This window comes from Dryas octopetala, chromosome 8, assembly GCF_963921425.1.
Source record: "Dryas octopetala chromosome 8, drDryOcto1.1, whole genome shotgun sequence".
NCBI classification, from domain to species: domain Eukaryota; kingdom Viridiplantae; phylum Streptophyta; class Magnoliopsida; order Rosales; family Rosaceae; genus Dryas; species Dryas octopetala.
The window spans coordinates 438,546-462,890 of NC_141373.1; the positions used below are offsets into that span (position 1 = coordinate 438,546).

Sequence of the window (24,345 nt, forward strand, 5' to 3'; positions counted from 1 at the left end):
TTGGGATAACCCTGCACTCGGTGAGTATTCCAAGTTGCTTGTAAATCCATTAACCGAAGCTGTTTACAATCATAGCGAAATAGGTTTAGATTGTGATTTGTATGACCAAGTGGTGGGAACTATTAACGGGGTGGTATGCCTTTTTGCTTGGGCTTGTTATCCTCTGTTGAGATTAATTAAGGCATTTGTCTGATAATTAGAAGTGTTAATGAACTGGTAGGTGTGTTAAGTTTGTTAGCTTTTAATAAAAGAGTTGACAGATGTCAATGTCTAATAGGCTATTAAATGTGTGGATGTAGTGAGGTCATAGCCTCACACCTTTTTGGTTGAAACAGCTGCAAAGCTTTGTTATATTACGCATAACTGATATACAATGATGAATATACAGTGAGAGGCACTACTGGTGTCCCACGAAAATTCTGCTTTCTCTTCATTCCATTTTTCTTCCATTGTTTAATTCCCTTACAATTACAGAGCTAGAATTCAACATCCTCATCATCGTCAGTTGAAGACCACAATATTAATTTGGAACCCTTGTATCCGAAAGTTTGTGATTTTGCCTAGGCCTAGTGTTGGCCTCATCAATGATGGTCGTCATGTAGCTCATAGAACACATGCGTTTGGCTATGATTCAAGTACCAGAGACTATAAGGTTTTAAGAAGCGTGAATTTTTGGGGTCGGGGCAAATCTTCATGTGAAGTTGAGATTTGGTCGTTAGCCAGGGGCTCCTGGAAAAGTCTTAGTGCTGCTTGTTATTCCTCCGGACTTTGAGCCTGGAATTTCTTCTTTTGTCAATGGTGCTCTGCACTGGATTCAACAACGTCCGACTAGCCAAGAACATTTCATTGTGGCGTTTGATATGTTCAATGAGGTATTTGGTGAGATAATGGTACCCAAAGCTTTGACATCAAATGTGCATATTTCAAGATACAGGGATGATGAGCTTGCCTTTTTTGAGATGGACAGGGAATTACTCGAAAATTATAATTTCACTTGTATTGTTAGTATGTGGGTGATGAAAGAGTATGGCGTGCTAGAATCGTGGACTAAATTATTAACTATACGATCTTCAAATTTAAGGATCAATCCCCTTTGTTTTAGAAAGAGTGGTGTAGTAGTGCTCGAAAGTAATGATGGGATGCTGATATTGCTGGACCCTGAGACCAAACAAGTTACTGATTTTCGTATTGATGGCTACTGCAGCTACCGGTTCATGGATTCTTTTGTAGAGAGTCTTGTTTTACATGGCCATCCCAATACTATTTCATACTAGCTAAAACCAACACCAGTTTGAGGTTGTTTGGATTGGATTTCAATTTGCACTTGCTTTCAATTATGTTTCTTGGAGTTAATTATGTTATTTCAGTTATGCATTTTGGAATGAATTCAATTACGTTTTTCTGCTTTCAATTTAATTCCTTCTAATATATATATTTGAAATCAATTATGTTTTCTTGGAATGATCTTATTTGCAACTCACCATGAATTCCTTGTAATTTTCTCTAAGGTAAGTTCTCATGTTCTGAAAAGTTATAGTCAAGAAGGAGAGAGAGAACACTAATTGAATTGGCCTAATGATAAACAAATTGATATATGTTGAAGCAGAGCCCCACCAAATTGGTGTTGGCAATGTAAAATGTAATGTATCATCCTATCATATGCTCCAGGTACCACTGCCGCTCTAGAGAGAGTCTGCATGTGATGCATAATGTGTGCACCTTGACTCTCTCTCTCTCTCTCTGTCCAACTTGATCTATAAGGCCATAAACACTGCTCAGCTTGTGGGAGGGTAACTCTTCACTTCTTGGCACTTGGGAGATCTTTTGTTTTGGTATACGCCTATATTAACGAGAAATTATTCTGTATAATTGATACACTGGCACGTGGTATAACTAGTCGATGTATTATAATATGAGTGAATATTATTAATACTATACCCTACTAATATATGAGTAAATGTTATAATATGTGGCCATAATACTATAACCAGTCTAATAATTACACATTGGATTAGTTATACTACATGACGGTATATCGGTTATATCATTTAATTTTTTAGAAAATTAAGATTAAATACTAAATATCAATAGTTTTTCAACAAAGCAGCAATACACTAATTTTTTTGAGTTTAGGTATTAACCTAGAGCAAGACATTTTGGATTGGGTCACAAATTGGTTTGCTATACAGCTGTGATTGTCGAACCGTCACAGTTGTGACTGTTTCAAATTCATAAAAATTTAAAATTTATAAGGGTTTAATGTTTCTAATTTAAGTTTGGGGAATGAAGTTCTATAACCTAGTTACTAGACATTAAATTTAAGCCTTACAAATATTAAAAAAAAAACAAATCAATAAAAATGTTATGACTGTTAGATAGTCACAGGTCGGTATAACTATATTTTTTAAAATTGGTATTTAAACTGAAATTTAATATTTAAAGTGAAATGACATAAATATTTTGGTAGTTAAAATGAAAAAATATTATAATTTAGTACCTAAAGTCAACAAAACTATAGTTTTTCCATATTAACAACTTAACCTTAATTGTAGGAGAAATATGATTTATAGGAGGAGTTGAAATTCTCTCCAAATCATAAAGAAAGCACAATAATTATATATATGCGTTCTCATATTTGTAAGACCCCAAACCCCTAGGTCTAGCTTCCATTGAAGAAATCGATGAAACCTAATTAATTTTTTGATGTAATTGAAAATTTCCTAATTAATTTCTTGTTAATTGTAAATTATTTTGTAAAAATTTTTATTAAAGGCCCAATTTAAATTTCGGCCGTGGGCCTTCCAAAAATCAGGGCCAGCCCTGTATGCAAGTCATGGAGGTCTCTTATCCAAAGTTCTACCTTCATTGACACCTACCTCACTCGCACAATCCAATTCAATAACCAGAACGACGCTCACATCCTTCTGCTGCAATATTCCAACAAGAAAGACAGAGAAAGGAGGCTTCACTCGTTGCATTGGGATAACCCTTCACTCAATGAGTACTCCAAGCTGCTTATAAATCCATTAATCGAAGCTGCTTACAATAATAACGGTACACATACGACTAACGAGTATGTGGATGTTGAAGTGGTGGGAACTATTAACGGGGTGGTATGCCTTGTTGCTCCTCCTCAACTTCCTCGTCATACATTCATTTAGTATACGCGTGGAGGATATGTGGCCCGGAGACTTGATTTTAGAAAAAATGGTGAACTAGTGCTCGTGAGTGGTGGTTGGATACTTTTGTAGAGAGCCTTGTTTTACTTGACCAACCCAATGCTATTTCATATTAGCACTTACTTAAGTTTGGATGTATAGGATTTCAATTACCACGTACTTGCTTTCCATTATGTTAAATTTCAGTATTGAATCAAGAAGAGCACATCTTTCATATTAAGTATCGGGACCTATGTATGTGGAAAAAAAAACGATATGCTAATGCTTTAACAGATTAACAGGACCTATGCGTCTCTTTTGTTTGTTAGATGCATTCTGCAGAATTTGGAATCTTAAATATTTGGACTTTTTGTACGCATTTGCTTGGGCTTTTGCCCTGCTCTCCTTTTGGGTTATATATTATTTTATTAACTTACCAAAAAAAGCACAAATTTTTGTAGAAGACGCATATTCGTAACTTAACCTCCAAGAAAAAACACCATTACCCTTTTATGAAGAAAAAATAAAATAAAAAAACCTTAACCCTTAAGTATGCAATCCGAGGTAGCGTACATACTTTGTCATCTATATAAAACCCCAAATCCTTAACACTTTTCATTGAACACTAGAAAGAAAAATATTTTTGGGAAATCAATCGATGGAAGCAATTCCAGAGTTGTTAAGCCTTCCTGCAGAAATTATACAGGAAATCCTGGTGAGGTTGGGCACCAAATCTTTACTGAAGTGCAGGGCAGTATGCAAGTCATGGAGGTCTCTGATCCAAACTTCCACCTTCATTGACAACCACCTCAGCCACACAATCCAATCCAACAACCAAAACCACCTTCACCTCTTTCTACTACAGACTACTCTGTGGCACGACGAAGATACTTATCCTCCAGAAAGCACAGTTTACTCGTTGCATTGGGATAACCCCGCACTCGGTCATAAGTATACCAAGCTTGATGATCCATTCGAACTCGCAGCTTGTTTACCCCCAAGCTCGATAGATCATGAAATCTGCTGTTGTTGCTCCCACACAGTCTTTGTGGTGGGAACTATAAACGGGGTCATATGCCTTGTTGCTCCTCCTTATCAGGACTTGAATACCACAATACTACTTTGGAACCCTTGTATTAGAAAGGTTGTGATTTTGCCTAGGCCACCTAGTGTGACCCTCATGTATGACCACCATAAAGTAAGATATGCATTTGGCTATGACTCACGTACCACCGACTATAAGGTTTTGAGAGTTGTCAGTTATGTTTGGAAGCGTCGATCCTCATGTCAAGTTGAGATTTGGTCCTTAGCCAGGGGCTCCTGGATGAAAAAAAGTAAAACCCCTCCTGAATTTTTGCCTCATTTTTCTATTGATGAAGATGGTCCAGCTCTTTTTGTCAATGGTGCTCTGCATTGGATTCGACGCCCTTTAACAAAAGGTGCAGACTATTTCATTGTGACGTTTGATATGTCCACTGAAGTATTTGGCAAGATAATGATGCCCAAAGCTATGGTTAAAGTTTCTCACTATATTTCAAGATATAGGGAATCCCTTGCCCTTTTTGAGATGGAAAAACCTGAAAACACAGGGGATTATAGACCTTTTACTATTAACATGATGAAAGAGTATGGTATGGCTGGATCGTGGACTAAATTATTTACTACATGCCTGAATGGAGAGCCATATTGTTTTACAGAAATTGGTGGAGTAATAGTGCTCAAAAGCCATGGTGAATTATTACAAGTGGACTCTAAGACTAAACAAGTTAATTCTTTCGATTTTGAATCAATTGATCATGATGGCCAATCGGTTCAATTTTTAGATTCTTTTGTACAGAGCCTTGTTTTAATTGGCCAACCCAATGCTATTTCATATTAGTTAGATAAAACCAACGATAGCTTAAGCTTGGATTGAATTTCAAATATGTTTCTAGAATTAATTATGTTATTGGAATAAATTCAATTATGTTTTTCTCTTTCAATTTTATTCCTTCAGATATATATATTAGAAATCATTTATGTTTCTTAATTTTTTTTTCTTTTTTTGTGTGGAAATTATGCTTTGGTATAATCATTTATGTAGAATCACTCTCTTCTGTTAATGCAGCCATTTAGGCTTTTTGAGTTTGCTTGGGCCTGGCCCAATACAGATGTTCTTACTGTGTGGTCTGTTTATTGGGCCCTGTATCCTGTTTGGGCTTGTTGTATTTCTTTGGGCTTTTGCCCTTACTCTCCATTTCGGTTGGTGAATTTCGGGATGTTGATTAAAATTTGAAATTTCAGTGGCGCTCTCAGCTCAGCTTTTCAACTTCAAGTCTTCGACTTTCCAAGTGACTAAAATGCCATTTACTCCATGACAGAAATAAAAAGTGGCCCCTGTGGGCTGTGGGCCTCTGGCACAAATTAATTGGAGGAATAACTGAATAAGCAATTATTAATTTCTCTTCCAATAAAAAAAAAAAAAAACGAAGCATAAAAAAGGAAAAAAAGAAAAATACACGTCCCACTTTTCCAAAGAATGGCATATTAGTAACTTTACCTTAAAATGCACGACCGGAAATATAAACCAGACAGTAGACACCACGTACACCCACGCATCGGTTGATTTTGTTGGCATTGTAGCTACTGCACGGTGAGGAGGAAGTAGCAGATCGTTTCCAAAAACTTGCAGAGGATGGTAATGGCGATTCTCTCTCTCTCTCTCTCTTGCTCCGTCTCTCTGTCTCAACCCCCAATTAACTTGGTTTGTTTGTGCTTTATTTAATTAGTTTGTCGAATTTAATCATATAATTTCATACGATTAAGCCGTTAGGGTTTCTAATATTTGAAATCCGATTCAATTCAAAATTTTCGAATTACAGCCTTTATATTTTTGGGACTCCATGATTTCTACTGTTTTTGAATTTGAAAGTGCAATGCAAAGCCAGATTTTGGTGCATTTTCATTTTCTACCGCAAATGCTTTTTCTTTCTCTTATCCTCTGAATGTTGCAAGTTGCTCAAATGTGCGTCCTTTTAGGCCTTAGGGGGAGTGCAAGTGTATGATTTGCTCTTTACTTTGTTTTTCTTGGCAGGATGGGCATGATTCAGAAGATCCAAAGCACAGCACTGCCGATATGTCTGCTTTTGTGAGTGCCTAATTATTCTCTGAAATTCATTGATGTTGGCATAGCTTATGCGTTGCAATATTTGTGCGATAATGTAGGATGATTTTGACTTTATTGGATAATTTGTACAAGAATTTTGTGTTGGTTAGATTGTTTTCTGTGGGTTTCTTGTCATGATTTTAATGCATCATTTTTTTTTTTTGCAGGTGCAAAATCTTCTCCAACAGATGGTGAGTTGTGAGTTGTAAAATAGAGCTTGTGTTGGGCAAATAAGTGACTGTTACTAATAAATTTTGGTTTGCAGCAAACTAGGTTCCAAGCAATGTCCGACTCCATTGTTACAAAGAATATCCTTTTCTCACATTCTTTAATTTTGAAAGCAATCATCTCTCCATACTTTGGCAAAGTTTAGTTCTTTACAGCCATAACTACGAGTATGACTGATTTATCTAAATGAATTAGTTTATGAATGCTTATCGAAAGCCTTGAAATTGTCATTGGACTGCCACCCTAGGAAGCTCTGTTCATAGGATGTGTGTGTGTGGTAAACTTGATTCTTACCATCTGTGTGATATCATTGTAATGTTTAAATGAAGTCTATTTTAAGTTTTCTTAACTGTGATGCACTTGATGAGATGGGAACTCGCATAAATGAGTTGGAGCATAGCGTCAACGACCTAAGAACAGAGATGGGGATAGAGGGCTCTCCGTCTCCCATGCCCCAGGCCAAGGCAGAAGCAGATGAAGTGAAGCAAGAGGAAGGTTCTGCATAAAGTTGGTTATAATGCATGCTCTTTTGGATAAATGGAGCTTGTGTTTAAAATTTGATGAGGTTTTTGATTTATGTACGTCATCTTTCTGTCTGTAATTGTGTATTCGTGCTTGAGCAATTAAAACTGATGTTCCATTGAGATTTAAACACCCCATTTGCTCTTGTAGCTGAATACAGTTTAGGAGTTGGCTATTAGTGTTGCCACCAAATATTTTATGGTTGTATGGTGTATTGATCACATTAAATCTGAATGCCAGATAATTTCTTGTCATTGTTTCTGTAGAGTGTGGTCCTGTTTTAAGCTTGATTTACTATCAGAATTTTCTGTAAGAGGGCTTAATCATTCACTGTTGTATGTACTTTGGGTTTTTGAAAGTGTTTGGTTGCTGGGAAAACTTTGACATTTGAATACCTCATGTTTTATAGAAAAAGATAAAGACAGGAAGATCCTGGACCATGATCCCGAAATATCTTGGTTCTGGAACTCACAGGCCCTTTCAGAAAATTCTTGACGGGTCGACTCAGAGTCTATCCAGGCGGAAACATTAAAATGGGGAGGGAAAAACAAAAGAACAAAAATAAGTTCCCTGCTCAAGTACATCAAAATCTGGGAACATTTCAAATGGAAACCATTGTGTATTATGAAATTAAAGTTGAGATCAAAATACAGGATAAGGAACAATCTGAGCATCACAATTCACAACATGGTCTATAAAACTCAAGGAGACATGAACATTGTATAATAGGCTAGCTAACACTGTTTTATCAACTACGGCAACGAGTAATAGCACTGCAGCCACGGTTGTAGGGGTTGGCCTGAGCACCTGTCTTGCAGTTGTAGTAGGACGCACCCCTCTGCGAGCATGGCACAGTGTTCCTCTGCAGAGCTCCATAGCTTATGTACTGTGTGGTGGCTAAGATACGCCGGCTGATCTCAGAGTCCATGTCAAATTCATCATTAGCCATGCATTCAGCCATCGAACCCTGGCAGCGGGTGCTGGCCGGAACCCAGTTCAACCCGTGATCACCGCTTGCATTGGCAACCCATGAGGAGATGATCAGAGGTGCAGTGAACAAGTAAAAGGCCAAGAGGAGAATAATAGAAGAGGAATTGGCCATTGTTTTTGGTATGCTCTGTTTTTGTGTTTTGAGCAGGTTGAGAACTTGTTTTAAAGTAGTTGAGTCTCAACCTTGGACTCAGTTTTTAATAATAAGAACAGTGAATAAGTTCATTTTTGCAACAAGGCTGATTACTCTAATGACTCAACAATTCAACCATGTTCTAATTGCTGCAAGGAAAGCTGGAAATGGATGAATCCGTGACCTCTTCAAACCTACCAAGAAAACGAAATCAACCACTATTGGGAAGAAAACAATGCTGGTAGATTAATTACGTCAAAATCAAAGCATGTTGTTTGCCTGGTGTGAACAGATAATAAAATAGATGCAAATTATATGATTTACGCAATCCTTCATATCAAACCGAGTAGTAGACGACGACCCATCATAGATCATAATATAATATTCCAATTATAAGTCGGTATGTAACTAATGATTGAAATTAGAATCCGTGCCAGCTAGCACTACAACAACTACGAGCCACTTAAACATACTTTAAACTACGACCAAAGCTAAAGCTAGGCTTGTTTGTTTATCCATGCCAATGTCATAAAGTAATTGGACACTTGGCAAATTAAAAGATTAGACTTTATGCTTAATTTATATTTATTGCTAGCTATGCAGAATATACTATATAATTACGCGTAGCGGTTTATGACCTGAGTCACAATGATCACAGACGATGTCAAAGAATAATAAATGACGGAAACCAAGCAACTGGATTGTAAATAAACAATATCAAAATTTATTTCCACCGCCTTCCAAAATTTGCATGGGAAAATTTAGAATAAATCAGTATAATGTAAATGAATTGCGCATCTGCTGAGGTATTAGTATTTAGTAATACAAATAATCCCAATGGATGATGTTGAGGATAGTATTGAGGTATAAGAATATTGCCTATCAGAACAGAGGCAACTACAAGAACTCCTATCTTTCTAGTTTGCTAAGCAATGCTTCTATTGGTGGCAGCTCCTTCACAATTTGTTGCCAGTCTGGCATGCCCTGCAAAGATATGGGAGTCTATTATGGATGTATTCTACTCCAAAAATCAAATAAACAGTTTCAGAAACTCAAATCCTGAACTTGAGTAGCCACTTTGAATAAAAAAAGAACTTGAATAGCCACTATATGCGCTTACTCTTCCCGACCTTCGAACCCGACCATCTAGGCGCAGTATAATGTAGACATCCTCACCAGGAGTAACTCCTTCAGACTTTTGCTGCTCCTCTATCCACCTAAACAAGCATAGGAAAAAATTATTAGCAATAAGAGACATAGATTCTAGAACCCACCAACAAGCATTTTGTCAATAGAATAAGTTGATGGCAAAACAAATGTGTAGACAATATAGAGTGGTACTAGTCTGTCACCTTTCCCATTCTGTAGGGGAAACAACTTCAGCCTTGAATCGAATTTCAGCTTTTAACTTTGACTTTGCAATTATAGACTGAGTTCGTTTCTCGAAATCTTCCTACCATAGAGCCATTAAATTCTCAGTGTGAAGAATGGAATAAAATATTGAAATCTTAAAGCTTGCTCAGGTCATGCATCTAGAGACGGAAGGATGGTTTTTGCAAGAAAACTCTAGATGGGAGTCTCTGCATCTTTACCCCAATAGAAGGAAGAGCAGCAGCTGCCTTTGAAGGTCCACCGAAGCCTTTCTTCTCTATTTGAGGTGCCCTAACTTCATCCCAGATGACAGGAACTAGAAGAACACCCCTTCTTAGAAGCTCGGTTCGAAACCTCCCTGCCTGCTGGATACTTGAAGAAACAGTATCCTTCTTCCCTGCTAAAATAACCTAAATCCAAGACTCTTTAGATCATTGGCATATTCCAGATAAGGAGAACAGAAAACAGACATTGTAGCGAATGAAATGAACTGCACCACAGTAGAACCTACACAAACATATTTTCGGATAATGGGAAGAAGAAGCATTGATACTTACAGGCCTAACAGTGTCCCGCAACTGCACAAGTTCAACAACCCGATTGGTGGAGAGGCGCAACGGCAACCTCGATAGAGTTTCATCACGAGATATTTGTGCAAGTTGTTCCTCCTCCTTCTTGTTTTCCCAGAAAAATAATGCCACAAGAACAATAAGACCTGTATATCACTGATTCAAAAGCTTAGTCATGACAAAAAGCAAGTTACAAAAGTTCACCCAATAATCATACTCATTGCTTTAATTTCCATGAATTGAAATAAGATACAATTATCAAATAAAGAAGTAACAAAATAAATATCCAACACAAAAGCTTAAACCAATCAGGGGAGAGATCTTTTTGATATTTACACTCATATTAAGAACTGTATCTAACCAATGTAGAGTAATCTCTTTAGCAAGGATATCTCAAAGACACAATATATGGATTATAATTAGATAGATCTGCACCTACCAAAGAGGGGGTGAATCATACTTTTTATATGCAAGTAAAAACACTAGATGTTACCTCCAATATTGATAGCAACATTCCCAGCAGTTTCCCAGAGATCAGGAGCATCATCACCACCTGCAATTGCACGGAATAGCCTGGGTACAGTAAAGAACGTTGAGATTCCTGCAGCTGCGGAGAATGCCACATAGAAGAATCTCCTAATCCCACGGAATGGTGCTTGGACTTCACTAATGAGTTTGAGATCTCTCCTAAAACTGTAGCCTACATCTTCCCCACCAAGTCTAGCCTGTAAAGTAAGAAATGATTGTTACTCAGACTGTCTAAAAATGGAAGAAGCCATGGCAACGTTTATCAGTTATTCATGTGATTCTATCACTTTCATATTCCAGGGGGTTGACACAACCAGAAGATGAGATGCATTCTCAAATTTTACAGGACAAGAGTAAGACAACTTAGAAGCATCCATAGTGTCCAAAAGATATAAAACAATAAACATTTGATCGTTTGAGTTCAATAACATACCTCTTCTTGCAATTCCTTAAATTCAGGCAAAGCTCTAAAAGAGGCCAAGTCAGGATCATTCAAAATTGTGCCAAATTTGAGGTTATATTCTCTCAAGGCAGTACGTAAACAATCAGCAGCTTTCTTTCCTTCCCCTCTTCCTCAAAATATGAACAAAAAACAATATCCATCAGCCTAGCTAAGAAATGACTATAGGAAAATTCAGGTTTAGTTTCAGATAAAACTATAAAAATTAGGGAATTTTAGATAAAGAAATCCGATCAAGTTCAATGCAAGACAATAAGTACACTTGTGGCTTTTGTGATTGATTAAAGGCCCTTACTGAATGATTACTCTTACTTTGGTGCAAATTTAATGCAAGTTTTGTTTCATGGGTGGGTCAGGAAGCACTAAAATAGGAAGATGGGATTGTTATGGGTTCAATTAAATAATGCACAAATTCAATGATCAATCATTCCATCAAGGCAGAATAAGATACAGAAGAAAAACCAATAATATAAATGATGAGATACAAAAGGAAAACCAATAACAAACATCTGAAATTCATACCTGTAGGCGTGACAGCAGGCTTTATTATACAACGCAGCTTGGGCCTCAATTGGTTTGGGATCTAAACTGAGTGCTGTTTCAAACTGAACTAAAGCATCTTTAACCTGAAAAATCAAGGATCATGCACATGCTATCAAATACTATAGAACAAAAAGACAAGTTCTTTTGTCAAAAAGAAATCTCTAAACGTATAAACCCAAAGTAAAAAGTGCAAAGACATTATATTTCTGCTTTGATAGCCTCAAATAACAACAACTTTGGTTCATATTATATGGCAAAAGAAAAAATCACTAAAATTCGGCATACCCATTTCACAAACCATAAATTTAGGAAAAAAGGGAACATACCCGTCCTCTGGAGAAAAGCTGGAGACCCAAATTGACACAAGACTCAGCGGTCTCTGTATTGGTTTCAGGGGACTGAGAGGTTGATGAAGAAGAAGAGCAGGAAATGAGAGAGAAATCGGCCAAGTTCTTGTGGAGTTGCAAGTAGGCAAGGGTGGTTGTTCTGCCTGGAAGCCATGGCCTTGTTCTTGTTATTGGGTTTGGGAAGCAGAGCCATTGCTGGTGCAGAGACAGAGCAGCCATAGCCATTGAGCGAGCTTACCAACTCGCACTGGCCACCGTTAACAGTCTATCAAGACAGTGAGCAAATCCGCTGTCACTACTGCGTGGACTGCACAAAATCCAGACCGTCCGTGATGGGAACACTATTTTGTGCCGCACAAACGACGTGTAAGTTAATGTCGCTAATTTACCGTTACCACATTGGCACTAAACGCCGTCGTTTTCAATTAACTAAACGTCTTACTTTCCTTTCCGGCTTTCCCCCACAGAAATGGTTGTTTTCACAAAAAATTCCACACACAAAAAAAAAAGTTGTTTTAACAATTTCTTTTGGTTTGGAATGGGCCTAAGGCCCAATCAAATACGAATAGATTATGTGCTGGTTAAATCCCCACAAACTCTATCTTAAGTGACACTGAGATGGATGAGAAAGTGGTAACTCTGGCGTTGAATATTTGGTCCAGTGAATACCACTCAAATTTTTTTGTAAGTGGAGCCATGCCGTAGATGATAATAGCCAGGTGAGGCGACCGCGGCCCTCAACTATTTAGGGCCCCAAAATTTTTATACCCTTTAGGCCTTTATATATTGTATTAAGTACAATTAATTTTTAAAAAATATTTAAATTTCAATTCAAAAAATGAAATAGTTCAATTCAAAAAAACCCCATCTATTCAAATAAAAAAAAGGCTAATATATTATAATGGTTTCTATGCATATTTATTAACTCAAGAAAAATAATAAATATACGTTGAGGGTTGAGGGCCCACTTTTATGATTTGTCTCGGACTTGAAATCTCAGTTATGCCCCGAGGAGGTCATGAGTTCAAACCTTATAAACAACAATCGATTAATAAAAAAAAAAAGTGGAAAATCTTAAGTTATTACTTTTATAAAAGAAATATATACAGTCAAACATGGCCTAACTAAACTACTTAACCATACACTACATCATACATTTTCATAGTTTAAATACTATATATCAATGATCACAATAATTCAAAATATAGTTATTTTACAGTTTTAGACATAAACACCAGATCAATGTAAAATAAAGTAGTAGTGGAACTATTTCTACTAAGGGGTGAAAGGTGACAAAGTTGCCCAAGCAAACTCCATCTTTAACTCTTACCTGTTTTCAATCTGCCACCCTCCAAAGTAATTAAAGTGAGCAAAAGTTAGACGACCACCTCCACATGACTAAACACATAAGGAATGGATTCCAATGACGCCAAAACTAGCCCAGAAAAGCTAAAGTTGAAAGTTGAAACACACAAAGTTGCACAAAAATAATGAATGCATAAATGTTTCTGATCATAGAGAGCAAAGTGAAAGCATAAAAAATGAGGCATCTTTGATCTTGGCCAGGCAAGCTACATGGTATTGAATGCATAGGCCATGCCTAATTAGAAAGTAGAAACAGTGTAATTTCGCCGCGTCCGCACTTCCCAAAAGAAAAAGCATATGCATCCATCATGCATGTTAGCAATTGCTGGTTGTTTCGTCTCAAAAGGTTGCATCAATTATGCTGCTTGTTGAATACATTGAATAATGCTCATCCACAAGCTCTCAGAAGAGCTTTTCTTTTTGGTCGATCTTTTTGTCTTACTGTATATGGTATCTAGCTAGAGCCTATTCACATGTATATGTTTCGAGTCATTGAATGGCTGAGCTTTCACCAGAAAGTGGAATATGGAGTATATATTTAGAACCAGATCATGGGGTCATATGTATATAGTGCCAGAGGAATATATAGTTGGCTTTTATACAAATTTTTAATTAGACCCCATGTAATCTAATGTTACCTCATTGATCTTATTCTTACCAAAGAATGCATAGTTCAAAAGTTATTCAGATATGAATCATATCATATGATGGACATTAATTTTCAGATTCATCATGTCTGCAGAAAAAAGAAGAAAAAGAAAGAGAATTCCCCCACTTTTCAGATTCATCTTTATAATTTACTTGAGCTAATTAATTTTTCAAATCAAGAGAGGCTAGCTTATAGCTAGCTAGGCAAGTACATGCTCTTATTCTGTTTGGCCCTAGATGACGAAATGGTTACCGGATGGCTGATTACATAAACGATAGTACTAGACATGATTGTATTCAAGAAAGGAAGATATATACATTAATATGTATATATGATATATCCAAATTGAAGAATGTGGATGATGTCATGGAATTAAGAAAATGTACCTCCACGAGTACACATGGGACTCATGATCAAAATTTATGGTTGGTGATGACTTGATGAGTGGTGAACTGGTAGTGACTCATGAATGTGGTACGGAGAATACTTCCAAACAAATATTGGAGGGGGCATGCATTGCACCATATAGTGTTAGTGGAAAATCAAGGTCCAGATCAGTATAGTGTATAGTTCACTTTCTTGTGCACCATCAACAACTTCCTAGTTTGGAAATAGATTTCAATTTCACTGCCTGCCATGTCTTGCTAGAATTGTCATGCAGGGGAGGAGCAGAGCTTTTTGCATATTGACAGCACCGCCCTCACCACCTTCAGAAAGGAAAAGAAATATCAAAAACAGATGCTGCCGTCACCAAACTAAATATATGGCAATTGTACACTTGGTTCATTACAAAAGATGCTGACTGTGATACCCTGTTGGTCGCCATTTTGGATAAGGATGTTTTCTGCAAGCAGTAGTACTTGGCTGTCCTCCTCTTAAGCATCTTTGATTATTACTCATTGAATGGCTGAGATTGTTTCCTTGTTTTGTCAAATCCCAACATAAAGAGAAGCTTGCAATTGCTTGTAATCCAATTCAATTTGCTAAATAGGGTACTTAGGGAATAAACTTTAGCTTAATGGGGGTCGTGAATGACTTGACTTTTTGATGCCTGCAACTTGCAACTAGACTTTGTTGTTTTAAGTTCAGCTTGTTAACCACTAGGGTTGCTAGTGCTTTTGAGTAATTGAGAATTAATGCATTAAGTAGGGAGGGGATTTCCATCTTGTGTTTTACACGTCATATATTTCTGTTTTGAGAGATAAGAGGGGAACATATACTATGAAGAAAGTTATTGATTTTGGGCTTTTCTCACCCTTTCCATTGACACAAGAAAACAGCAAAAAGCTCTATCATGTGGACAATCCATGATGTCGAACCAGATACTTGTGATCTCAGTGTTGTCCATAAAATCAACCAGTATTTGAAAATGTGCGTCACACTGTCCTGCTCTATCAAATTTAAAGAATGCGCATGCATGATGATGATGTGCTATTGATCATCATCAATATATTGGTTATCCAAAAATTTATAATTCTGCTAACATGGTTCTCCCATTTAACGGATGCAGTATAGGAAATTGGCATTCTTGTGATGATTTGTGATTAGTACGGGTTCCACATGCTGGTCATGTCATGAAGGCTTATAATGACCTTAATCTAACATAAATTCTTTCCGTAGTTTATCATATATATGATATATATATATATATAGCATAAAATTAAAGAGGGATGTTGCTCTTCAATTAAGAATCTCCTAACTTTAAACATCTTTCAAATCATCCATGTAGACAAATATCTAGTTGTTGTGGATAGCCTGGTGTGAAACCAAACTAGAATTGAAAGATGCTTAATTTAACTTGATAAGCAATTTTCAATTTTCATGCGTGTGTCTATATATATATATAGATCATTTAAATATATAATTCCACAAATCATATTCATATGTAGGGGCCACATTTTGGATGGCGTCAGCACCAACTGTTCCCAATTTGGTTGCAGTGATGTGGAAAGAAATAGGAATTTAAAAGGCAAACCACCCTTGAGAACACATGTAACATAGCCTAACTCATTATATATAGACCCTATTGGTTTTCAAAACTATTCAGTATTAGCAAGAAGAACTGTCATCTAGCTAGTCTCCCTCTTCTACTTCCTTTACATATCTGTCCAGACAACATTACCAACAACATAATGGATGGGAAGAAATTGGAGTACAAAGGTGAGGAGGCATTGAAGGAGATTGAGAGGCTGACAGCCAATGCTGATAAGGTTCAGGAGAACCTGTTAAAAGAGATGTTAACAAGAAATTGGAAAACCGAGTACTTGAACAAGTACATGAAGGGATCAAAAGATGTATCAGCTTTTAAGAAGTGTGTCCCAGTGATCACTTACAAGGGTATTCAGCCTTATATCCAAAGAATTGCTAATGGTGAAGACTCTTCTCTCATTACTGGCCACCCAATAACTGAAATGTTATGCAGGTACTTCTGTTTTCTCTCTGTTTGCTTCTACTGCCTTCAATTTACTAGCTAGTTTTTCTGATTCAGTTTGGTGGGTTATTTACTTTCTACTTTCACTTCTCTTGTGGCATTTGCAGTTCAGGAACCTCAGGGAGAGAGCCTAAGATGATGCCATCAATTGCAGAAGATCTGGATCGTAGAACCTTTCTTTATAACCTCATTATGCCAATTACAAACCAGTTAATTACAACTTCTCTCTGATGATCTCAATTCACGTCACATGCATTACTAACATATAACATATATCACATCTAGGAGGCAACACGATGTATGTGTATTGGTTGCTCATATTAATTTATGCATTATATTCATTTTTAGCAATCATAACCTCATTTATTGTGTGTGACTATAATACTAATTCTTTGCTAGTGATAATGACCCTTTGTCAAAAAGTTTAGTGGATTTAATTTCCTTATCCAACCAAAGAGTTCTTGATTCTCTATATTTAAGGAAGGCCTGATGGTGGGACACGATGCATATATGTCCTCTTCAAGGCTATATAAGCTGAAAATTAAGAACCCCACTAGGATATGTATATATCCTGTGGATAAAACAGTCATATATTTTGATGTGCAAGCCACTAAATGAAAGAACTAAGTATACCATGAGGTCTTTCAGGTTTATATGCAACTCATTAGTCGTTTTGACACTGACAAAGAATTATACATATGCTGGTTAATGAGTTTGATTCCAATTATGCCCATGTATTTGATATTCAAATTTCAGGTATGTCCCTGGTCTGGACAAGGGCAAGGCTATGTTCCTCTACTTTGTGAAGGCAGAGATGTCCACACCTTGTGGGCTACCCGCTCGAACGGTGCTCACCAGCTACTACAAAAGCAACCACTTCAAGTGCCGCGGACACGACCCTTTCAACAATTGCACCAGCCCCGACCAAGCCATTCTTTGCAATGACAGCAACCAAAGCATGTACTGCCAGCTTCTCTCAGGCCTAGTCCACCGCCACCAAGTCCTCAGGCTCGGAGCCGTTTTCGCCTCGGCTTTTCTCCGAGCCATTTCCTTCCTCGAACGCAATTGGGTCAACTTCTGCAATGACATACGTGCTGGCCAATTGGACCCCATCATCACAGACCCTCATTGCAGATCATCAATGGCTGCAATGCTCTCTGTACCCAATCCTGGCCTAGCAGATGAGATTGAGAACATTTGTAGCCAAACATCTTGGAAGGGAATTCTGTGCCAGCTTTGGCCTAAGGCCAAGTACATTGAGGCTGTGGTCACGGGGTCCATGTCACAATACATACCAGCATTGGAGTACTATTGTGATGCCAATATCCCATTGGTTTGCACCATGTATGCTTCCTCTGAGTGCTACTTTGGTGTCAACTTGAAACCCCTGTCTGACCCTGCTGACGTGGCGTTTACCCTTATTCCCAACATGGGTTACTTTGAGTTTATACCGTTGGGAGAGAATGGGTCACGGTTGATGGACATAGATGAGGAGGAGGAGGTGCCTAATGATAAGCTTGTGGACTTGGTGCAAGTGAAGCTTGGCTGCTATTATGAATTAGTGGTCACCACATTTGCTGGTAAATTTTTCGCCCCAGTGGTTATTAGGGCTAATTAATTTCTTTATACATGTCAGTATCTTAGTTATTAGTGATAAACAAGTTTAAACGATGAGAGTGTATTGATATTTTAGAAAAAAAAAGTCACGTCGTTTAATAAACAAATTTGATGAGTCTAACAGTACTAATTTTTTTTTTACGATGATTCAGGATTAAATCGCTATCGTATTGGTGATGTACTCCAAGTGATTGGATTTCACAATCAAGCCCCACAATTCCGTTTCATTTGTAGGAGGAATGTCCTTCTCAGCATTGACAATGACAAAACCAACGAAGAGGACTTGCACAAGAGCATTACCGTAGCCAAAAAACTGTTGGAACCCTTCAATGCTCTTCTTGTGGAGTACACCAGCTATGCAGATACGTCACGTGTGCCTGGTCACTACGTATTGTACTGGGAAATTGTACACCATGGTTCATCATCAATGGTGGATTCAATTGATGACAAGGTGCTTCAAGAATGTTGCATTGCAGTGGAGGAGGAGCTTGATTACATATACCGCCGATGCCGGGCACACGACAAGTCTGTGGGGCCGCTTGAGATTCGGGTGGTGGAGCCTGGGACATTTGAGGCCTTGATGGACTTGTTCATTAACCAAGGGGCTTCAATCAATCAGTACAAGACTCCAAGGTGCATCAAGTCTCATAAGGCCCTTAACCTGCTTGATTCTAGTGTGAAGGCCTGTTTCTTTAGTCCAAGGAATCCTAAGTGGATCCCCTAATTAGATAATTAGATAATGATACCAAACATTGATTAGAACTCTTTTTGTTAAGAAGCGGACTTAATCTTCATTTTCCTGCTACTCATCTAACAAAGGTTCTGCTTCTGAGCCTATAAGTTGTCGGTACTTTTGATGATTGTATTCATCATTTTACTTGTATGCAAAAGCAAGCACGAACAAGCGTAATGTGTCTTGCTCTTCTTAATTGTGAGCATGAAACAGACCAATCAGACGCAAGAATATTCAGTTGCAAATAAAATGTGCTTGATTAAGAATGGTTTTGATGTCTTCTACTCTTCTCCATTTAATTAGTTAAGAAAATTAATTTGGTATCCAATACTAATTATCTGATAGTATATAAATATAACACATTTGCACAGGTAATGGTTCCATTATGCAGGCAGTGGAGGTGAGATTGCCACCTGTTATGCACAGAGGAACAGGATAACCTGCAGAGTACTCAACTTTCAGGAAAGTCTATTTGGTTTTTGACTAGACAAAAGCAAAAGCTATTCCCAAATGGCTGCACATGTTCCTCGTTTTTTCATTTTTTGAATTTGATCCATCACCTCCTACATATAAGCAGAAATCATAATGCTAGTGGAATATGAGTCTACATCATGTGGTGCTACAGTACCAAATGTTGCACTGCTCTGATGGGAACTGGAAAGCCTGAATATTTGATAAAATTAGCACTTTGCAGAAAGAATGTGAAAGCTGAGTCGCAGTAGTTGATCAATGTTGATTGAGCCTGAGCCCTGAGTCATCTCGCAGTCTCACAGAGACAAAATCATTGTTATATTAATTAATGCCAATTGCCAAATCTGCATCAAAGCTGCAGTGTCCATATATAATATGTTTTACGTACATAAAGAAATCACGGAGAATTGTACGAATTATGTATGCACTTGATATCATTTTGGTTTTAGGATATATCGATCATATATGCATATATGCCACTCAGAGATCGAAGACAGCCCAACCACCATGGCCACTGTTCATGATCAGATTGAGATGAATAAATGTAGCTCCACAAGCTTTTGAGGTGATCGATGTCCCACCTGTTTGAAATTTGAGGAGTCATGCAGCTAACCATTTTCATAAAGTGGATATATATACATCTGACACCATGTTCAAGCGTGCACCAACATGCGCATGCAGATTTAACTCCATGTCAATGTCATGCAAGACAGAAACTCTTTCTCAATTTGGTGCTTGGCCGGGGTTGGAGGAAAATATCAAGGACCTCAATTGTACGTTTAACTTTTGCTCTAAAGTTTGGGCTTTACAAGACGCCACTATTGACACAGACTGAGTCACCATGCACTACTTTGAAATCAAGTATTGAAGTGGTGGGACTTGGGAGTAGGGATAAATCAAAAGCTAGCTAGCTAGCACAGAAAATTTGCAATACGATAGAATCAATTTTATAAATTAAGTAGACATAACTTTCGAGTAGTGCTTGCCCCTGTTAAATAGTATTAATTCAAGCATTACTTAATGGAGTTCGAGAACTACTTAACTGTTATATTTTTAATAAGGATTAATGTCATTTTGCTCCTCAGACTATTACACATGTATCAGTTTGCTCCCCAGACTTCTAATTTGGAAAATTAAGGACCCTGACTTTTTCAATTTTGCCAATTAAGGTTATTCCGTCAATTTATACATTTTTCATCTAAAATGTCGAGATGATCATGCAAAATTTAGCAAGAAATAAAAGAGGAAAAATGATGCATAAGGAAAAAATGATAAGATCTAATTGGAAGGGACCATTTTGCCCTCAAAGATTTGGATAAAAAATGTGTAAATTGACAAAAGAACCTCAATTGGCAAAATTGAAAAAGTCAGAGTCCTTAATTTTTCAAATTAGAAGTCTGGGGAGCAAACTGATACAAGTGTAATAGTCGGGGGAGTAAAATGGTATTAATCCCTTTTTAATACACTAAACAGTAAACAACATATATAGCTTCGCCACAATTTATTGTTTTGACAAGACTATATGGTTTCAGGCTTAATCTGGGTGTTGTATTATTCCCCCCCACCACATAGAGTGGTGTCAAATCCGCACTCAAACAACTACAGGACAAGAGAAAGAAAAAGGATAAAGTAGATAATGCAATATCCTTAATTTGCATAATACGCTCATAACCACCAAATTAATCATCCATTGAATGAACATGGATGTGATCGATTTGAACCAGCAATTTGCATCCCATCAAATTAAAACTGGCCCATGAGCAGCCATCTTATCACTTATCAATCATCATTGAGAAAACTTAGAAAAGGAAATAGGTGGAGTGAATTAGGATTAAGATATCTCAAAATTCTTTTAATGTTAAAAAAAAAAAAAAAAAAAAAAAAAAAGAGCCTCTAAGCCCAACTTCAGTAAGCAACTTCAATTATGCTTGTCTCTCCTTGGCCCAACTTCAATCATCGACTTTAATCCACAAAACTGGAGGCCCATAGGCCCAACTACAGTCAGCAAATTTTTTTGTTTTTTCGAGCAGCAGTACGCAAATTCAGTAGCGATTTTCTTCGTTCTCTCTACGACTCTACCTCTCCGACGACCACCGAGCTGCACCTTCCTCTGACGCCTCCCAGCGCCGCCACCAGTCGACGCCGGAGTCTCCCATTTTCTGCTTTTCAAGGTTTGTTTTCATTTTGGGTTCTTCATTTTTTCTTTTTCTGTTTTTGATTTTTGGGCAAGTTTCGGTTCTGCGTTTTGAGGGTTTCTGCATTTGGGGATTAATCATCTTGAGCTTATTTAGAAGCTTTGATATCCGTTTGGGTTTTGGTATTGATTTTTTTTTTCTTGTTTCCTGAGAAAAGCATGCTGATAGAAGAAGTAGAGGAGACAAAAAAGCCCGATGTGGACCCCCCAAAACCGTCGTTATCCACCAACAGAGATGCCTCCGATGGCTTCGAAACTGCCAGCGATGGCGAACTCGGAGCCAACAGTAGCGACAACGACGACGAAATCCAACAACACCACCACCAAGTCCAAGAGGAACTACAACACCTCTCTGAAAACGACGACGTTGCATTGAAACAGGTATTATGCAATGCTATCTTTTTGCTGATTTTTAATAGAAATGTGTTATACACCCACCGATTTGTGGTAGATGTTATGGACAATCCAATAAGTTTTTTACGAATCAATTGCTTATTGTCACTTGAAGAGCTCAGTTTTCAATTCAAATTTGTTATATTTGAAGGAAATTTTTTATCAGGCTGTTGAGTAGAAGTTGAAATCAGAAATCTTACTGTGAATTGCTTATAATAAAACCCAATTCGGTCTTTCTCTCTTAGTTATATGCAGTGTTTCATATCTGATGATAATCTGGTTTTAGTAGCTAGAATTCCTATGTTTTTGTTGAAACAAACTTTTTTTATTTATTTGTTCTTTTTGCATCTGAAGCAGAAAGCGTTCGAACAAGCAAATGATATGAAATTGGAAGGCAATAAACTGTTCGGAAATGGGCAATATGAAGAGGCATTATCACAGTATGAGCTTGCTTTACAACTTGCACCTGACATGCCTTCATCTGTGGAATTACATTCAATATGTCACTCAAACCGTGCAATATGCTTCTCAAAATTGGTAATAATGTGACTGCAAACTCTGGAAATATGTTTGGTGCAATTTTTCATTTGTTTTTAATTGTTACACTACCATGAATATTTCATTTTAGACCAAAAAGGCCATACTGTTGGATTTGGGTCAATGGGCTTAGTCTTGGGTTTCCAAAAAGGATACTTCTTGTCTAACCAAGCATTGGCTACTGCATCACAAACTATGATACCAGATTGCCTGGTAAGTAGCAACATTTATTTCATTTGCTTGATATCATGTTGATTTAGTTCAACATATTTGAATGGCAATGCTATTTGTCTTGCCATTCCTATTTTCTTGGGTAGTCTTTGTTGGAGTATGCAAGTTGTGCCAGTAAAAGTATGTGTTTCAGGCTTACTTTCAGCTGAGTCATAAATTGGTTTTAGAGCTGAAATGGCTTCCACATTCCCTTCATCATGTGGGTTAATGCTTTTATTTGGAATTGGTGATAGATATGTTTCAGAAAAACATAGCTATATTTTGTTCTAAATGAAATTATATTGTCTTTATTAGGGATACTTTAATGATGGTTTCATTTTTAGAGTTAAGATTTATTGTGAAAGGCGAAAAGTACTAATATCGAAGTTATAGGTGACGATATTGGTTATAAAATTTCTTCCTAGTATGTTCCGGATTTGAGTAGAACTGTTGCTATTTTCTGCAAAAGCCTGTTTTCACTCTTATTTTTTCCCGTATTTACTTCCCTTGCCTTATGATGTATTTTGAAAAAGGCTTCGTATTCTTTCTCATTATAACATTTGTATGCCACTACCTTCTCAATCGTGCATAATTGTAATTCTTTGAATCTTAATGTCACAGGGAAAATATGGGGATGCAATTAAGGAATGCACAAAAGCGCTAGAACTAAATCCTTCATATCTGAAAGCTCTGGTTAGAAGAGCAGAGGCTCATGAAAAACTAGAACATTTCGAAGAGGCTATTTCTGGTTAGTTTGGATCTAATACAGCTTTTAAACTTTTGTTTGTATTGTAGTTTAAGATGATAATTTTTCATTAGTTCACGGAAGACAAAGCACTAGAAGCAACTTCTTTGTCTTCTCATGTGTATGGATTAGTAGTTTTATACCAGTATGAATTGCCTCATTTTTCCTTTTACTTCCCAGATGTGAAAAAAATCTTGGAACTCGATCCTTCAAATGACCAAGCCAAGAAAGCCATTCACCGCTTGGGGCCACTGGCTGAAGAAAAGAGAGAAAAGATGAAAGAGGAGATGATTGGTAAATTAATTAATTTCTTGTGAGCACAACTCATTAATAATCTGTTGTGGACTGAAGTTTAACCAGCTTTGTAATTGTTCTGTGAGCAGGGAAGCTGAAAGATATGGGCAACTCTTTGTTGGGCCGGTTTGGAATGAGTGTTGACAACTTCAAAGCTGTCAAAGATCCAAACACTGGCTCCTATTCTATTTCATTCCAACATTAGTATGGTTGTGTGTTTATAGGTGGGAAGAAAGGGGTGGTGAAATCACAGGGAGTGTTGGGCTTTTTTGTGTATGCAGGATTGATAATTACATGTAAATGCAGAGTTGGTAAATGATGGAGTTTGTGGATAGTATTATTGCTTTCATAGTTTCATGAATATGGTACACTGCAGTTTCTATATATGAATGGAACAGTCAGTTGATGATGATCGTTTATTATATTTGATTTCTCTTTTGTTTGTGTGATCTTCTGCATAATTCTAGGTCTTGGCAGCTCATTTGCCAAATCAATATTTTCTTTGGACTAATTTCCTTTTTCAAGGTTGGCTACTTCTCCAACGTAGTTTGCTTCTTCTTTTTGATTAAGTTTGTTTCTTTTTCAGTAATCCATAGCTTTGTAACAGGGAGTTTGGACTTTATGTTTATATTTTATGTGTTGATATTGTGTACGAAACTATATCAATTAAGGTATTTATTTAACTCAAGCAAAACAAAAGTTGTTCATTTAA

General features: G+C 37.2%; 5 protein-coding genes and 1 pseudogene across 8 annotated transcripts; 4 read left to right on the forward strand and 2 right to left on the reverse strand.

The window, feature by feature from the left end:
- The first annotated feature begins 3,816 nt into the window (after window positions 1-3,816).
- LOC147275570 (F-box/kelch-repeat protein At3g23880-like) lies at window positions 3,817-5,037 on the forward strand. Its single transcript, XM_086253945.1, has one exon. It carries the CDS (start codon window positions 3,817-3,819, stop codon window positions 5,035-5,037), a length of 1,221 nt encoding a protein of 406 aa, XP_086110071.1.
- Window positions 5,038-5,732: 695 nt separating this feature from the next.
- LOC147275571 (heat shock factor-binding protein-like) lies at window positions 5,733-7,307 on the forward strand. The gene is made up of 5 exons (XM_086254686.1): window positions 5,733-5,835; window positions 6,232-6,285; window positions 6,471-6,494; window positions 6,569-6,611; window positions 6,892-7,307. The coding sequence occupies exons 1-5, from the start codon at window positions 5,833-5,835 to the stop codon at window positions 7,035-7,037; spliced, it is 270 nt and encodes an 89-aa protein (XP_086110812.1). The 5' UTR covers window positions 5,733-5,832; the 3' UTR covers window positions 7,038-7,307.
- Window positions 7,308-7,801: 494 nt separating this feature from the next.
- LOC147275572 (protein RALF-like 33 pseudogene) lies at window positions 7,802-8,316 on the reverse strand (annotated as a pseudogene).
- Window positions 8,317-8,877: 561 nt separating this feature from the next.
- On the reverse strand, window positions 8,878-12,305 carry LPA1 (tetratricopeptide repeat (TPR)-containing protein). Of its 3 annotated transcripts, none has more exons than XM_086253694.1 (9): window positions 11,974-12,304; window positions 11,627-11,730; window positions 11,078-11,213; window positions 10,610-10,841; window positions 10,105-10,262; window positions 9,769-9,957; window positions 9,529-9,629; window positions 9,307-9,393; window positions 8,878-9,160 (listed from the first exon to the last, which is right to left on the reverse strand). In XM_086253694.1, the coding sequence occupies exons 1-9, from the start codon at window positions 12,217-12,219 to the stop codon at window positions 9,133-9,135; spliced, it is 1,281 nt and encodes a 426-aa protein (XP_086109820.1). In that variant the 5' UTR covers window positions 12,220-12,304; the 3' UTR covers window positions 8,878-9,132. The 3 variants fall into 3 exon arrangements, 2 of the variants coding, with proteins under 2 accessions (XP_086109820.1, XP_086109819.1); XM_086253693.1 differs by having other exon boundaries at window positions 9,297-9,393; XR_015123810.1 differs by lacking the exon at window positions 8,878-9,160 and having other exon boundaries at window positions 9,529-9,625; window positions 11,974-12,305.
- A 3,835-nt stretch (window positions 12,306-16,140) lies between these two features.
- On the forward strand, window positions 16,141-18,804 carry GH3.9 (putative indole-3-acetic acid-amido synthetase GH3.9). The gene is made up of 4 exons (XM_086253692.1): window positions 16,141-16,430; window positions 16,547-16,648; window positions 17,196-18,019; window positions 18,209-18,804. Exons 1-4 carry the CDS (start codon window positions 16,141-16,143, stop codon window positions 18,778-18,780), a joined length of 1,788 nt encoding a protein of 595 aa, XP_086109818.1. The 3' UTR covers window positions 18,781-18,804.
- A 2,450-nt stretch (window positions 18,805-21,254) lies between these two features.
- Window positions 21,255-24,049, forward strand: LOC147275575 (uncharacterized). Of its 2 annotated transcripts, none has more exons than XM_086254851.1 (6): window positions 21,255-21,431; window positions 21,613-21,835; window positions 22,202-22,384; window positions 23,216-23,342; window positions 23,520-23,633; window positions 23,723-24,049. In XM_086254851.1, exons 2-6 carry the CDS (start codon window positions 21,614-21,616, stop codon window positions 23,836-23,838), a joined length of 762 nt encoding a protein of 253 aa, XP_086110977.1. In that variant the 5' UTR covers window positions 21,255-21,431; window position 21,613; the 3' UTR covers window positions 23,839-24,049. The 2 variants fall into 2 exon arrangements, with proteins under 2 accessions (XP_086110977.1, XP_086110978.1); XM_086254852.1 differs by having other exon boundaries at window positions 21,256-21,431; window positions 22,205-22,384; window positions 23,723-24,048.
- The last annotated feature ends 296 nt before the right edge of the window (window positions 24,050-24,345 follow it).

Excerpts from the sequence above, each read along its gene's own strand:
- LOC147275575 (XM_086254851.1), top strand. The coding sequence starts at position 21,614 with ATGCTGATAGAAGAAGTAGAGGAGACAAAAAAGCCCGATGTGGACCCC. Across the intron at positions 22,385-23,215 it reads CAATATGCTTCTCAAAATTG|GGAAAATATGGGGATGCAAT; the intron begins GTAATAATGTGA and ends TTAATGTCACAG. Across the intron at positions 23,343-23,519 it reads TTTCGAAGAGGCTATTTCTG|ATGTGAAAAAAATCTTGGAA; the intron begins GTTAGTTTGGAT and ends TTTACTTCCCAG.
- LOC147275570 (XM_086253945.1), top strand. The coding sequence starts at position 3,817 with ATGGAAGCAATTCCAGAGTTGTTAAGCCTTCCTGCAGAAATTATACAG.
- GH3.9 (XM_086253692.1), top strand. The coding sequence starts at position 16,141 with ATGGATGGGAAGAAATTGGAGTACAAAGGTGAGGAGGCATTGAAGGAG. Across the intron at positions 16,649-17,195 it reads ATTATGCCAATTACAAACCA|GTATGTCCCTGGTCTGGACA; the intron begins GTTAATTACAAC and ends TTCAAATTTCAG. Across the intron at positions 18,020-18,208 it reads AGTGGTCACCACATTTGCTG|GATTAAATCGCTATCGTATT; the intron begins GTAAATTTTTCG and ends ACGATGATTCAG.
- LOC147275571 (XM_086254686.1), top strand. Across the intron at positions 6,286-6,470 it reads CTGCCGATATGTCTGCTTTT|GTGCAAAATCTTCTCCAACA; the intron begins GTGAGTGCCTAA and ends TTTTTTTTGCAG. Across the intron at positions 6,495-6,568 it reads AAAATCTTCTCCAACAGATG|CAAACTAGGTTCCAAGCAAT; the intron begins GTGAGTTGTGAG and ends TTTGGTTTGCAG.
- LPA1 (XM_086253693.1), bottom strand. The coding sequence starts at position 12,219 with ATGGCTATGGCTGCTCTGTCTCTGCACCAGCAATGGCTCTGCTTCCCA. Across the intron at positions 11,214-11,626 it reads GCCTGCTGTCACGCCTACAG|AGGGGAAGGAAAGAAAGCTG; the intron begins GTATGAATTTCA and ends ATTTTGAGGAAG. Across the intron at positions 10,263-10,609 it reads TGTTGCTATCAATATTGGAG|GTCTTATTGTTCTTGTGGCA; the intron begins GTAACATCTAGT and ends AGTGATATACAG.